Genomic DNA, 14,865 nt, shown 5'->3' with positions numbered 1-14,865 from the left:
GTGAGAGAGAGCACGAGCAGGGGGGAAGGGGAGAGAGAGAAGCAGACTCCCTTCTGAGCAGGGAGCTTGATACAGGACCAAAGGCAGATGCTTGAGGGACTGAGCCACCCGGATACCCGCAATGTCTCATTTAACCTCCAGAATATGCTATTTTATTATTGCCTTACAGGCGAGGAAACTGAGGCCCAGATAGGCTAACTTGCTTATTCCAAATTTCCCCACTTGGGTCTCATACCAGGCCTCAGAAGTCCCTGCTTGGCTCTAACCTCCTTCCCTCCCACTCTAGCCTCAGGTGTTCTGAGGTCCTTCCAGCAATGGGCCCTCGGTTGGGGTTCTTCTTCCTCCAATCTCTGACCTAGAACCACCTCTGCCTCCTTCTTCCTTTCAGCTTGATCTTGTTATTCAGCCATCCACCTACCCACCCATCCATCCATCCACCCACCCACCCATCCACCCACCCACCCATCCATCCACCCATCCATCCACCCACCCATCCATCCATCCATCCATCCATCCATCCATCCATCCATCCATCCAATACTTATTTTCCCCTCACTGACTTTTCAGTCCCACGCATGTCTGGGGCAGACTCACCTGTGACTCAGTTTCCCGATGGAACCAGTGAGCAGTCCCCCGGAGAGTACTGCACTCTGAGTCGGCATCTTGGCCCAGGACTCAAGAAGAAAGGCAGACCGCGAGGTGTCGAGGCGTCGTTCGGTGCCTCAGCTTGTCCCTACCCCCTCCGTCGCCCCAGTCGGGGTCCCCAGGGGAGGGGGGCGGCTGAGCCTGAGAACTGCTAATGAAGCCGCAGCCAATTAACGCCCGGGCCGGGCTTGGGGGCGGATAAAATTAGCCGCGGCGGCGGCAGGAGGGAGCCGGCGGCGGGGGCGGGCGGGCAGCTGGCTGCAGGGGCTGCAGGGGCCGCGGCGGCGGCGAGCGGCGGCCGCTCCAAACTCGCGCCCGTCCCTCCCCCACCCGCTCGGGCCTGGCCCCCTCCCTCCCTCGCGCAGCCGTCTGCAAACTCAGCGCCCACGAAATTAGGAAGGAAAAGGAAGATCGATGACTCCAGATGCCGCAAACACCGTTCCCCTCCCCCACCGCCGCCTCCCGCCAGCCCCTCGGAGCTTAGCAGGTTGTCAGCGCTCGGCCCACGCCGTCCCTGCAGCTCGATCCCGTTTCGAGGCCCTGTGCCTCTTCCCCTGGCCGCCCGGCGGCCGCGCGGCCCCCTTCGGCCTCGTCCCCATGGGGTCAGCCGCAGCCGCGCCCGCCTGCCCGCCCGCGCGCCGGGGACGAGGGCCCCACGCGGCCAGCGCCCCCACCCCCGGGGCGCCCGCACCTCCGTCCGGGTGGGTCTCGAGGACCTCGGGTGCCAGCGCCGCCAGGGCTTGCCTCAGTGTCCGCCGGCCGCCCGGGAGGAGGCCTGGCCAGGTCTCTGCCACCTAACCCCGCCCCCCCCCACACCCCCGTCCCTACAAAGGTCTCTCACGTAGACACGTATTGGATTTCACTTTATTTTGTTCCCTTTCCCGTCTGTTTTGGCGTAGAAAAAATATCACCAAGAGGAAGCAGCCGGAAAGGGGCGTGGGGGGGAGGCAGGACTGCAGGAAGGGGGGATAGGGGGCGGGCAGAGGACCCTAGAGCTCTGCTCCCGCCACCCTAATTAGGGTTTGGGGCGAGGCAGACAGGCATACCGCAGGCGGAAGGGGCTGGGGACAGGCCGCAATTATAGGCCTAAGAGTCTTCAGGTGGGGTCAGGGTGGCACGGGAGGACGAGCGCCTGGGGGTCAGAAAGGGTTCGAGGAGGGTGTCAGGCCAGGCAGCATCAAGGGAGCGGACAAAGGGAACTTCCAGCCCAGCGCCTGGGGCAGGAGGGGACCCAAAGCATACGCCGGGGACGCTGGGACCGCCCCAAGCCCCGCCCACTCTAGGCCTGCGCGCCCGCCTCTCACTTGGGGGGGCCTCGCGGGGGTACCTCTCCCCCGCCGCCTCCCCGCCTCGCGGGCGCTCCCCATTAGGGAAAGGGGGGACCGACGCCGGCTGACGGTCCCTGGAGGGCTGTTCCCGTCGCCCTCGGGAGGGAGGGGGTGGGCGCGGCCACGGGAGCTGCGGGCACAGGGAGGGGCCCCACGTGGGGACGAGGCGGGAAGCTTAGGGCCCAGGCGAGGGCGCGGCGCGCTACCCGAAGTAGGGGTGCTCGCTCTGGAAGTTATAGTCTGGGCACACCTTCTGCACCAGTTTGTAGTCAAAGCTGAGGAAGGAGACGAAGATGCAGATGACTTTGAAGGGCTTGGCGCAGAGCCAGGCGGCCTGGCTCTGCGTGTGCTCGGTGAAGCACACCTGCGAGGGGTCGTACAGGCACGGGCGGTGCTTGCGCGCGCGGTTGGTCTTCTCATACTCCACGTGGCAGTTGAAGGCGCGGGACTCCTTGGCCGCCGGCACTCCCAGCGCGCCCCCGAAGGGGCCGGCCAGCGCGCCCCCCAGCGCCCCCCCCAGCCCGGGCCCCGCGGCCGCGATCCCCAGCGGGGGCCCCAGCCCGGGGAGCACCCCGCCCAGGGCCAGCGTAGACTGCAGCGGGTGGGGCGCGGGCCCCGGGAGCCAGACGCCACCGAACTCGACGCGCTTGGAGGGCGGCACGATGCTGACGCTGAGGTTGCCCAGGCTGGACGAGTTGTGGCGGAAGTACACGCTGAAGGTGCCGTTCACGTGGTCCACGATCTTGCCGGTCACCAGCAGCGAGAACTTGAGGGTGTGCACCCGGAAGTAGAAGTCCCCCCAGCCGAAGATCTTCTTGGCGCGGGCGGCCTTGACCGACGGCTTCCTCTTGGTGCGCGCCGCGGGCAGCGCCCCCGCCCGGGCCGGCGCCCCGGTGTGATTAGCCGGCCAGGCCCAGCTCCAGGCGCGCGCGGCGCCCAGGCCGTGCGCCGCCCTGGGGCCCGGGAGCGGTTGGCCAGGGGCGCCCCCTCCGGCCGCGGGGCGCAGCTCCACGTACTGCGGCCTCCCGGACTCGGGGATCTGGGCACTGACGACCTGGGGACCAAGAAAGAGAGACGCTGGGGTGTCCTTGCCCCCGCCCCGAGCTGTCCGGGCCCCCCGCCCCCCGCCCCCGGCGCCGGGAGCCCGAAGGGAATGGGCAGTGGGTCGGAGCGCGGACTGGCGCGGGCCTGCAGCCTTCTCGGCTCTGTGCTCTTGGCCAAGTCACTGGCCCGTACTCAGCTTCTCCACCTGTCAAGTGACACCGAGCAGCCCTGTGTTCTCAGACCACTCCGATGAGAGCTGAGAAAGCCACGCAAAGCCTGCGCGCATGTGAGGAGGGAGAGGCGCCCGGGACCGTCTCCCCCCTGGCCTGGAGCCCGGTTGGTTCCGAGGGATGGTGGACCAGGGGGAGCTGGGCGCGGGGAGCCAGCCGTCAGCACCGGCAACACCCAGCGTGGAGGAGTGAAGCCCTCCCGACACCCCTGCGGAGGCTAAAGCCCCAGCCAGGCCTGGGCCTCCGCTGCCCTGTGGGGAGGGACCCGGGAAGGGGCCAGGCGGGCACCCCTCTCGGCCTCCAGCACCCTGCCTGTGGGGGGCCGGAGGGACGCCCCTGGCCGCCCTCCGCGTGCTGCTGGTCTCAGGTGGCCACCGATCTGGGAGACAGCGCGGGCGCGAGTACAAGATGGATCGAGAGGCGGGAGCGGCAGGGCCAGGCCCAGGCCATCAATTATCTGGGGCGGGTGGGGCGGGGTGGGGGGTGGCCGGGAGTGGAGGAGACGGGTGAGTGCCAGGGAAGAAATATGGAGATGGCGCTCCCGCGAGGGAGCGGGAGTCAGAGGAGCCGTGAGTGTCAGAGTGTGTCAGTCAGGCTGTTGGCTGCGGCTGTTAAGTGTGGCCCTTACCGCGTAGGTTCAGTTGCGGGGAGGGAGCACTGTGCACGGAGGCCTGGGTGGTTGTGTGTGTGTCTGTGTACCTGGAGTAATGGTGTATGTGGGAGCCTGTGTGTGTGTGCACGCTTACCATGCGTCTCAGTCTATGGTTATGGCTGTGCGTGTCGGCCTGGAGTGGCTGTGCAGGGTGTGTGTGTGTGTGTGTGTATTAGTCTGAGGAGCCTCTGTGTGTGTGTGGGTCTGCTTGTGGGGCTGAGTGTCTGTTGTGTCCGCCTGCGATGGCTGTGTGTATATGCCTGGGTTGTAGACGGGCCTGGGTTGGCTGTGTGTGTCTGTGTGTTGATCCGAGTGAGGCTGTGTATCAGTTTGTGGTGGTTGTGACTGTGTGACTGGTGTCGTCGTATGCCTAGGTGGCTGTGTCTGGTTCTCTGGAGGTGTTACTTTTCCTGTGTGAGCTCTTGTCATCCGCTGTCCATGTGTCAGGCTCTCCCACAAGGGTGTGTGTGTCAGTATAGCCACAAGGATAGAATGAGTACAGCCTGTCCCCCGGGGTGCATATGCGGGAGTTGTATATGAATGGTCCCTGGGGGGTTCCGCAGCGGCCTGCAGGCCGAGCTTGGGGGGGGGGTGCGTAGAGAGGCCTGGCAGCATGGGTGCCCCCTCTGTTTGCACACGACCTGTGTACACACCGATCGCGAGGCCACAAGGGACAGGAATGCCAGAGTCAAGCTGCTAGGCTAGAACCTCCACCGCCTGGTCCCCATCCCCGCAGCACTGCGATCCCGGGTTATTAATGCCGCCGCCACCCGCTCGTCATACATATTTATCGCCCCCCTCATCCCCCTCCCGTCCATCCCTCCCTCCTCCCAGCTCAGGTGAGGGGGGCGGGGGCGGCGAGAGTGATTGACTCAGACAGACAGGCTGCAGCTGGCAGCTAACTCCGGAGGGTGGGCTTGAGAGGGACGGTGGGGAGGGTCCCAGGCCACCTGGGGGGGGACGCAGAGGGGGAGGGGGGCCTGGCAGGCCTCGGAGGAGGTGGGCTTGGAGAGGGCACTGGAGGAGGGCGTGCAAGAAGCTTCCAGGGAAAGTCAAGAAAGGGGAGTCATTTGAACTCTGACTCCTAATCTCACCCTTCTGGGGCCAGCACTGCCTTCCAGGGGCGTCCATCAGCCCCCAAGCACCTGCTTTTATGACCACGATGCCTCTGAGACCCCCTCCCAGTACACCCCGGCAGGGCCGGTTGCCCTGCACCCAGCCCAGGGCTTGGTCCAGTGACTCCTCTCAGGCAGGGGCTGGGAGAGGGAAGGAGGTTTGGCTCGTGGTGAGGGGTGCTGGGTGCCCCACTTCCCCCCCCCCCATCCCAGACAAATTGCTGTCTTCGCTTCTCCGATCCTGGCAAATCCCTGGGCTTTGGGCGCCCGCACCCCCCACCGGCTGCAGGAGACTGCCAAGATAAAAGGGAAGAGTTGGGGGGGGGCGGCCAAAGCGACCTTGGGGGGAGCTTGGACAGGGAGGGGTGAGAGTCTGTGAGGAAACGAGCCGAGAAATGGGAACATGGAATAAAATAAAATCAAAATCCTCCCTCTGGCTTCCTCGCTTGCACGCGCACTCTCCCTCTCTCGCGCTCCCTTTCACTGTTTTCCCATCTCTCTGCGACTCCTCTCAGTCCCTCACTGTGTCTCGAATTTTCTCCTTCTGTGATTGTTTTGCTCCCTGTTTCTGTCTGTCTCTCTTGGTTCTTTCCCTCTATCCTTCAGGCCGACGTCTCCATCTGTGGGTGGGGTGGGAATGAGGGAAAAGAGGGTGATGGAGGAACCCCCCTACCCCAGATCCACGGTGCTGTCCCTCACCTTCCGGACCGAGAGTGGGAGCAGGGTGTTGTCCGAGGAGGGGTCCCTCTCACTCCAGAGCTGGTTTAATTAAGCTAATTGGGCGCGGTGACATTTGCCGAGGGGAGAGGCTAGTCTGGCAGTCGGCTCAGGGGGCGGAGGTGCTTGGAGGCAGGCGGGGGTGGGGGCGGGGGTGGGGGGTGCTCCTCCCCAGGCGCCTCGGGCCCAGGCGGGAGGGAGCCCAGCCAGGAGCGCTGTGCCCCCGAGGCAGTGAGCCCACGCAATGGAGGGGAGTTGAGGCTGCCTCTTGCTGCTGAACAAACTCCACTGTGTGTGCGGGGAGGGGGGTGGGTTCGGATGGGACCGCGGGGAAAGGGGGAGGTTCGGGCTGTCGGCCCCCCAGCCGCATTGCAGGGTGCACCTCCCCGGGCCTCCAGACCGGTCCCTGGCTTCTCTCCGGCTGCCTGGGTCAGGCGGGGCCGCTGGGGGAAGGGAACGGCACCCCGCCCGGGAGGGAACGGAGCTCCAGGCCTGGGCCCGGGGAGGGCAGGGGCCGGCGTATTAGGCCCTGGCACCTAGGGCCTGGGGGGGGGGGGCACCCAGACAGGGCGGGGAACCGGGCACAGGCATGGGGTAAGGGCAGATCGGGGGTGGGTGGAGAGGACGGGCCGGGGTGCGGGCTGGGACGGAGGCGGAGGGGCCTGAGGCCTGGACTGCAGACGCAGGTCAATGGTGCAGAGAGAAGCCGGCATCGGGGAAGGCCCGGGAACAGGGCCCAGGAGAGGCTCCTCCCGAGGCCGGCGCTGGGCGGACGGGATGTCGGCGGGGCCGGCGCTGGGGGCCGAGAGGGCAGGGCTGGTGGGTGAGGGACGGGCCCTGGGGGGCCGGGCGGGGCGGAGATCGGGGTCGGAAGTGGGAGACGAGGAGGGGGAGCGGCCGGGGGCGGGAACAGACGTGGGGGAGGGGGCGTGGATCCCGGGCAGGAACCCGGCCGCCAGGGCTGCGGCCCGGGAGACGGGGTGGCAGCTGCGAGCCCGCGGGCGGCGGGGGAGCGGGCGGGGAGATGGGAGACGGGCCGAGGCAGGAGCCGAGGCCAGGTACGGGGACGAGTCGGAGCACGAGGCCGGGCCGGACGCGCGGCGGGAGGGGGCCGGCAGGTGGCGGCGAGGACGCCTCCCTCCAGACCCCCGCATAGCGCGAGGGGGCGGGGCCGCCGGCGGGGCGGGCTCTGCCCTTGGGCCGGGCACCCCTCCCCCGGCCCGCCTCCCGCCTGCTCGAGGCCTGCAGCGCAGGGCTCACCGTTATCTGAATTTTGATTTTATTTTATTTTATTTTATTTCCCTGCTTCCCAGAGCCGGCGCGGTCCCCCCGGGAACGGCCGCCCCCCGCCCCTCCGCCCCGCGCCTCACTTTATTATTGCAATAAATGTGCCTATAAAGGCGCGGGCTCCGGGGCGCGGTGGGGGGGGGGAGCCGCGGAGCGGGGATGTAATTTCCCGAAGCCGGAGCCGGAGGGGGAGTGGGCGGGGTGGGGGTGGAGGAGGGGCGGGGAGGGAGAGGGGAGACTCGCCAATTTCTAGCGCTGGCTGCTCCCCGTTCCCACCCCGCACCCCGCGACTCCCCACCGCGCCCAGTGTGCTGGAGGCCCGGGACCCCTACCCATGACCCTGCCCTCTCTCGGTTACCCGGTCCCCTTCCTGGACCCCGCCCATGTGGAGTTGCAGGGCTCTGTTCAAAGTTCCCCATCTCCTTGACAATGACTTCATCCCTGAGCCCTGGGATGCCCCCTCCACTTACCTGGGTGATCTCGCCCCTTCCCAATGACCCCGCCTCTGACCCCAGTGACCCTCCCTTACGTTGTTGCTGTCTCCCAATGACCTCACCTCTTCCCAGTCCTGGGTCTCCAATTCCTCCCCCCACCGAACCCCATGACCCTCTAAATCCTTTCCGCTGGGTACCTCTCTCATACATACAGGCTCTGGCCCAAGGGAGCCGGCCCAGCGCCCCCCCTTCTCCTGAGCCCCCGGCCCAGCTGCAGCCCCTGACTGCCCCCAAATCCCCGCCAAGGCTCTGGACCCTAGCCCAGGCTGCACGTGCCTAAGTGGCCCAAGCAGAGATTAGCTGGGGGGCTGGAGAGGGGTATGAGGCAGGAGAGGGTGGCTAGTTGCAGGTCTGAGGCCCGCCAGCTCCAGGAGGCTCGCTTAGGCCTAATCCTTCCCTGAGGCAGGATGGAGCTGGAAGGTCCCACAGGGCCCCGCCCCTGCCCTCCCCCAGCTAATTAGTAATTAGTGATTAGTGATTAGTGACTATTGATCGCCTGCTGCTTCTCCCAGTAGGCAGCTCCTTCGGCAAGGGGTGGGGAAGACGGAGACAGAGACAGGGAGAGGAAGTCAGAGACCTTATCAGAAAGATCCTGAAGAAGGTCTGCCCACGAGGCCACAGCCCCAGGGGCAGCCAGTCCAGGCCCAGGAGGAGGGGCAAATGGGGGAGGGCAGGGTGTGTGTGGGGAGGCAGGGCTGTTAGCCTCAGACAATTAGGGTTTTCCAAAGAGCTCCCTTGTCCACTGTCCCCGACCAGCCTCCTACCGAGTCAGCACACTCCCAGCCCTGGCACTGAGACGGCCCTGAGTGCACACACACAGAAGCCACTTCAGATACATGAACACATCCTGAGACTCACAAGCCCATACTCACAGTCAGAGGCACTCAAAACCACAGTGCACAGACACTCACAAATGCCAGAGACATACCTACAGGCAACACAGGCACCCCAGCACCCAGACGCCCCTGGAGACCTCCTGTGGGATATGCACAGGCACACTGTACTCACAAGTGCGCATAGGCACACAGAGATAGGCATTTGGACGCAGAGACACTTCCCTGCACATGCTCTGCCATGCAATTACACATATTGACACACCTTACCACAGTCCTTACACTGATGCTCCCCTCACACAAGCTGGACTAAATGGTAGATACACTCTTCCCCCACTGACTCCATCCAACACGGAGGCGCACAGCTGCAGCTCACACACACTCAGATAGGTCCCCATTGCTCACATCCTCCCGCTTACTCTCCTTCAAGTCTCCACCAGATGTTTCATTCCCCTTCAGGGGGCAAAGGAAATTAAACCAGATCTGTCCACAGGGGAGTTTATTTGATGGGGAGAGTGAAGAGGAGAGTGGGGAGGAAATGTAAAGGAGGGGCAAGGCAGTAGCATCCTTACCTCCGCCCCCCAGGCCTTCACAAACACAGATGGGTCGTAGGGCCCAGCACCTCCCCCCCCCCCCCCGCAGTACCCTAAGAGCAGAGCTGAGCAGCAAGTCCAAATGGAGCTCCTGCCCTGGGAACAGTTTTCATGGAGGGGGCCCCTCTGCCCCCATTCCAGCCCCTCAAGGTCACCCCAGGCGTGTTTGGGAGAATCAGGGAGCTCAATCACCAGCTTCACGAGGGCAGTCCCTACCCCGCTGGAGTTGCTGAGTTCGATTTGGCTGAGCAGGTGGGGTCCCAGTGTTGGCAGGGGAAGGTGGGGGGCCTACACCCCTTCCAGCTTCTGCAGGGGCTAGGGGCTGGGGGGCAGGGAGTAGGGGTTTGGGAAGCTACCCGCCTGCCTCCAAGCTAGGTAGGTCACAGTTAGGGTGCAGGAAATGGAAAAGTCACTGGCAAGGAGGCAATGAAAGGAGACAGGGTCCAGGGCCTAGGCCCCCATTGTGGGACACACAGCAGGGCACAGATAGCTGCACTGTGAAGCAGGCGCTTGCACTCGCCCCTTCAAAGGCACCACCACACACCATGTAGCTTACACATGCACCCCGGACCTCAGCACTGGATGCACAAGCCTGGGGGCCCCGGACACACGCATGCACGCCGGTGCACACGCTGACCCCCGCTCCACCCCAGCACATCTGAGCACACCGTGTTCCGGAGTTGAAGCCTCCAAGTTGGGAGGGAGGCAGATGAAATCTGGGCCTCCAGTGCCTCGGTCCTCGCCCCAGCGCCTCGGGGAAGAGGCAGCCCTGGGAGGGGGGAGCAAGGAGAGCACAGGGAGAGAGACTCCCCTTCCAGACAGCCCCCCCCCCCATCTGCTGGGCGCGAGAGGGGTGTGTCTGGGAGGTCTGTGCAGGGGAGGTGTCTCCGCGGGAAATGTGATGGGAGATGTAGCCAAGTTCGGCCGTGTCTGTGCGCGCGTGTGCGGGTCGTGTGTGCTCGGCACAGGGCGCCCCCGTGGCATTGTGACAAGTGCAGAGAAGAGAACCGGGCGGGCGGTGGAGAGGTGGAAGGACAGACCGCCAGGAAGGGAGCGAGGTTGGCGCCGGGAGACGGCGAGGCTGACACCCCGCTGGCTTGTCTGTCTGTCTCGCACTCCCGCTCAGTCTGGCGCACTCGCGGGTCGGCTCCGTCCCCTCCCCCGCCGAGCCCGGAGCCAGATCCGAGTCGGGGCTCCACGCCGCCCCCACCCCCCCCGGGCCTCCACCAACTTGGGCTGGGAGAGCGCGCGTCCCGGGCCGGGGCGTCTGTCCGTCCACGTCCCCGCGCCGCGCAAAGTTGGGACGCCCGGCGCCCCCGCACTCTGGGACCTCGGCGTCCCGGACCCCGCTCCCGCTCCGGCCCGCGTGCGCTTACCTTCCTCAGGAGCCACGGACCCAGGAGCAGGAGAAGCCATTCCGGGAGCGGCCGCATCTTCCCGGCGGCGCGGGGCGGGGGACGGGTCCGGGGGCCGGAGCCGGGCCTGGGGCGAGGCCCGGGGCGCGCCGAGGGGCGGCTGCCGGCGCGGCGGGAGCGGGCGGCGCGGCCCGCGGACTGAGCGGGAGGCGCGGAGCCGGCGCTGGGGGCGGGGCGCGGGCGGGGGAGAAAGTTGGGTCGGACTCGGGCGGGCGGGGGCGGGGCTCCGCGTCGCTCCAATCCTGGCCGCGCCCCGCGCGCCCCCTCCCGCCCGGCCGGGGGCACCGAAGGTGACTTTCACCCCGACACGCCCCGGCCACGCCCCCGGCCCAGGTGCGGAGCGCGGGGTCGCGGGGCCTCGGGGTCGGGCCGGCGGGGCTCGGCGGTGCCCCGCCCAGAGCGGCCCGCGGCGCGGGGCTCCAGGCTCCGGGACCCCGTCCCCGCAGGGGTGCGCGGCGGCCCCTCAAGCCGGGGTCCCTGTGCCCGGCCCCTTGCAAGCCCCGGGCTGAGGCCGGGCGGGGCCTCGGGCGGCCACGGCCGCGCGGCGCTGACGGGGATGGATGGGCGCCCCGCGGCTCATTCGGCCCGGAGATGAGAATCATTGATCACGGACGGAAACCCCATCACGTCTGTCAATAGGGCTGACAAACGGCGCCCGCCGCCCCCGCCCCCAGGGCACCCCGCGGGCTCCGGACCCCTCCGCGCCACCGGCCGCTCGCGCTTGCCCCCGCCCCCGCCGCTGACCCCCGCGGGGGGCGGGAAGTCCCCCAGCGCCGCCCGCCCGGTCTCCGTCCCTGCCTTTTCACTGTCCCGTCTTTCACCCTCAGCTCCCCTCGCCCTCGTCCCCTTCCTCCTCTGTCTCTGTCCTTGTCTCTGTCCCCAGCCTTGTCTCTGTCCCTATCCTCTTGGCTGTTTCCTCCTCGGCTCCCTCCTCCCCCTGGTCTCGCTCTCTTCCCTGCCCGGGAGGCTTCAGCTGTCAGCTGTTGCTATGCACTAGGCTGTGGCTGAGGTGGTGCTATGACCGGCACCTAGGCGGGGCGACAGGTCGGGGACAGAGCCAGGCACACCTCCTGACCCCAGTCCACCCCCCACCCCCCGCATGCACGAAGACGCGTTCACAGGGGCAGGCCCCGCCACAGAGGTGAGCACCCGGGCGGCATGCAGAGCGCGGCACACACATGCAGACAGGTGCACACCTACAGGCACACTGACACACGCAGATGGACACTCAGTCTGCACACAGAGAGACAAATGCACGCTCGCCCAAGGGACAAACACAGCCGGCCAGGTACTCAGACCCCAGGCGACCCCTTCCTCGCCTTGGCAGAGAGGCAAACATCCACAGGCCGAGATGGACACGCACAGGTGTACGCGGGCACCGGGGTGCAAAGACCAGCCCAGCCACATACAAAGAGCTATTCGGATGCAAAGATGTGCTGGACACCAGAAAAGGATCAGTGATGCTGAGGAGATGAGGCGGACGCTGAGACACCCAGACAGACAGACAGAAGCAGGAGGTGGGACCCCGGGCGCAGAGGGGCAGAGAGGAGAGGCCAGGAGGGGCAGGAAGGGCCAACCCTGAGCCCAGGTGCCCGCCTGGGGCTGCTGTGACCTGGTGGCGTGGGCGGCGGCGGACACGCTGGGCCTGGGACCCGGGCAGCAGCTCATCACTAGGCCTGCATCTCCTGGGGCCCTGGGCCACCTCACCCCTTCTCCTTCTGCTAGTCGTAGGTCACTCCCTCGTGTGCCCAGCTACACGCGCACACCCCCTTCTGTCTCTGGGTCTCTGCCTCTGCCCTTGCATCTCTCCATCTCTGTCTCTCCCTCCGTCTGTACCAGCCTCTGCCCCGGGGCTTCTCTGCCTCTGTCCTAGGCCCCCCGCCCTTGCCAGGTGAGGAGTGGGGGCGGGACTGCCTCCCGGTGGGCCCTCCCCGGCCGTCCTGGCGGCGCGAGGGGACGCTGGCCGGAGGGCCGTGCGTTCCAGGCCGCAGCTGGGGGCCCCTCGCGCTCTGCCCGGGATCTTGAGGCGACAGGCAGAGAATCAGTGGCTCCCCGGGGGCGCCAGATGCACGGCTGGCAGGGGGAGGGAGCGAGGGGGTGGGGCTGGGGGGGAGCGGGCGGGCGCCGCGGAGGGAGGGGAGCGGGGCGCAGGGTGGGGGCGGGGGCGGGGGTGTGGCTGAGGAGCCCGGGGGGAGGCGGTGGCGGCCGCGCAGGGGGCGCCTGCAGGTGCATAATTAGCGTCGGGGAGGGGCCGTGCTGGGCTCGGGGTGAGCGGCGCGCAGGCCTTCGCCCGCCACCTGGCGGACAGATGCGGCCACAAACCTCGCTAGGCAACCGGAGGCCTCTTTTCGGGGGGCGGGGACTCCACCGGGGCTCGGGGTGCCCCAGAGCCAGTGGAGGATCTCAGAACTGCCTTGGGGCTGAGGCTGGAGTTGGGCTCTCAGGGCTAAGAGGAAGGGGAGAGTTCCTGTTTCTAGAGGTGCTAGACCCGGAGCTTCCTCGGGGCAGGAATAAGCTGGGAGAGCGGCCACCCTCTGGCCATCCCTTGGGTGTGGGGCGGTTCTTCCAGGTGTGCAGGTGTCCCCACTGAGCTTACGCGTGCCAGTGAGGGCAGAGCGGCGCCCTAGCTCCCCCTGAGCCTTGGGCAGTGTAAGGCTGTGTGACGTTCTGCAAGAGGCTCCCCTCTCTGGGTGACCGTCGAGGTAGGCCTGGCACCCTTGGGTTGTGGCAGTCCCTTCCCGCCAGCCCCTGGGACGGCTCCGAAGGTTGGTGGCCGGTGGGGCCTGGCAAGCTGTCTTCCCCGCTCTCCCTCGGTGCAGGGCACCCGCGCCCCCCTGCCCTGAAGGTGGGGCTCTACTCTTGGCGTCCGATCAGCCTCCGCGAGGACGGCAGCCCCCCAAGAGCAGACTCGGGCAGAGGGCTGGTGGGAACGCGCTGCAGGTTAGAAACCCTTCACACCCCCAGTGTGCTCCGTGCTCTCGCTGGATTTCCTCACTGTGGGAGACGGGTTCTGGGCACGGCGGGTGGGTGTCGCCCAGCAAGTGACAGGCCAGAAACAGATTTCGGCCGGAGCGCCCTCCAGCCAGAGAATATGAGGTCCGGAAAGGTGAAGCTACCGGCTCAAGGTCACACTGGCAGGAGGCGCAGGTCTTCCCCATCATCACCACCCCCCCACCCCCACCCCCACCCCCACCCCCGGCGCGGCCAGATGCACGGGGAGGGAGCTGCGGGGACGCCCCGACCACCAGGCTGGCCAGCCGCCTCGGCACAGGGCAGGCCTCTCTCTGGTGGCCGCCGCCGGCAGGCACAGCCCAGCGCCCAGACTCACACGCAGAGGTAGACACAGTGGCTTTTTTCTTTCTTTCTTTCTTTCTTTTTTTTTCTTTTTTTACAATTTTATTTATAACAATATCTGTGTTATTTAGTTGTAAAGGAATTCAGCAAAAATTATTAAAACGTTCATGTCCCCAAAGCGGGGCTGCCCGCTTGCCCTTTCTGGGTGTGCCCCACCTTCTCCTCATCCCCGGGGGAGGGGGGGTGGCGGGGGAAGGGGGGACCGTTTACCAAAGAAAGTCTCCAGCCCTGGGGGCCCCGGTGGGGGCACTGGAGGGGGGGGGCGGGCCGGGAGGGGTACTGAGCATGGCCATCTCAGAGGCGCCCCAGACTGGGGGCTGGCACGAGAAATGGCCTCCCTCGAGAAGAACCAAAAAATTCCATCCTCTCCTTGCTACCTGAGCCAGAGCCAAGTCTTCCAGGCAGGGGCAGCAAGGGACTCTCCCTCCCCAGACTGAGCCCTCAGGGAGGCGGGAGGGGGGAGAGTGGGGCTGTGGCGGGACAGGGGAGAGCCTCGACCAAGGGTCTGGGGGGGAGGCAGCACCGCCAGCTCTCCCAGTGGGGGTGCATGTGGGTGGAAGGTGGGAGGCAGGTACCTGTGAGCCCCAGGAAAGCCCTGGGCCCTCCCTGCCCCCCTCCCTGAAGGCAGCATGAGGGGGTGCTGAGGAGCAGGCAGGAAGGAGGAGAACGGAAAGAGATAATACTGTGCTCGCTTGCTCACTTGCTCACTCACATATAAAAAGTAATTCCTTCATTTTTACATTTATACACCCCGGCGGGGCCGGGGAAGGGCTGGCTGGGCAGGAGGGGGGCTCATCGAAGGACTTCTCTGGCAGGGGGCAGGAGGCTCTCTGGGGTGAGTCCAGTGGTCAGGGCCCTATGCCAAGGGGTCCCCTATCTCGTCCTCGGGGCCCCGGCCCAGGAGTTCTCGCTTCTCGTCCGTGCTGGCCAGGGAGTGGCGGCTGCCGTGACCACCCATGTAGAGTGTGGCGTACACGGGGTTGGTGAAGTTGGTGGGCTGCAAGGTGACAGAGGGTTCAAGTGGGGCTCGGGGGATGGGGTCTGTGGCCCCGGTACCCTGCCCCCACCTCCATTCCGTCATCCAACTCAGTGCCCTTAGTCACCCTGCCCACAGCCTCTTGTCCCCACCCTGGCAGCCTCCTCCCCTGTCCTCCCGGC

At 66.5% G+C, this 14,865-nt stretch overlaps 2 protein-coding genes across 3 annotated transcripts in view; both read right to left on the bottom strand.

Moving 5' to 3' along the window:
• Positions 1-1,497: 1,497 nt before the first annotated feature.
• On the bottom strand, positions 1,498-10,454 carry NXPH4 (neurexophilin 4). The gene is made up of 2 exons (XM_077913475.1): positions 10,315-10,454; positions 1,498-3,027 (listed from the first exon to the last, which is right to left on the bottom strand). Exons 1-2 carry the CDS (start codon positions 10,369-10,371, stop codon positions 2,176-2,178), a joined length of 909 nt encoding a protein of 302 aa, XP_077769601.1. The 5' UTR covers positions 10,372-10,454; the 3' UTR covers positions 1,498-2,175.
• A 3,968-nt stretch (positions 10,455-14,422) lies between these two features.
• LRP1 (LDL receptor related protein 1) overlaps positions 14,423-14,865 on the bottom strand; it is an 80,737-nt gene continuing 80,294 nt past the window's right edge. For both annotated transcript variants that reach the window (XM_077913472.1, XM_077913473.1), the window contains one exon: positions 14,423-14,704. In XM_077913472.1, coding sequence (XP_077769598.1) covers positions 14,564-14,704 — 141 coding nt within the window. In that variant the 3' untranslated portion in view covers positions 14,423-14,563. The remainder of the gene's footprint in view (positions 14,705-14,865) is intronic.

This window comes from Canis aureus, chromosome 11 (genome assembly GCF_053574225.1).
Source record: "Canis aureus isolate CA01 chromosome 11, VMU_Caureus_v.1.0, whole genome shotgun sequence".
Taxonomy (NCBI): Eukaryota; Metazoa; Chordata; class Mammalia; order Carnivora; family Canidae; genus Canis; species Canis aureus.
The sequence above is the reverse complement of the archived record's forward strand: the minus strand, read 5'-3'. Positions and strand labels throughout refer to the sequence as shown.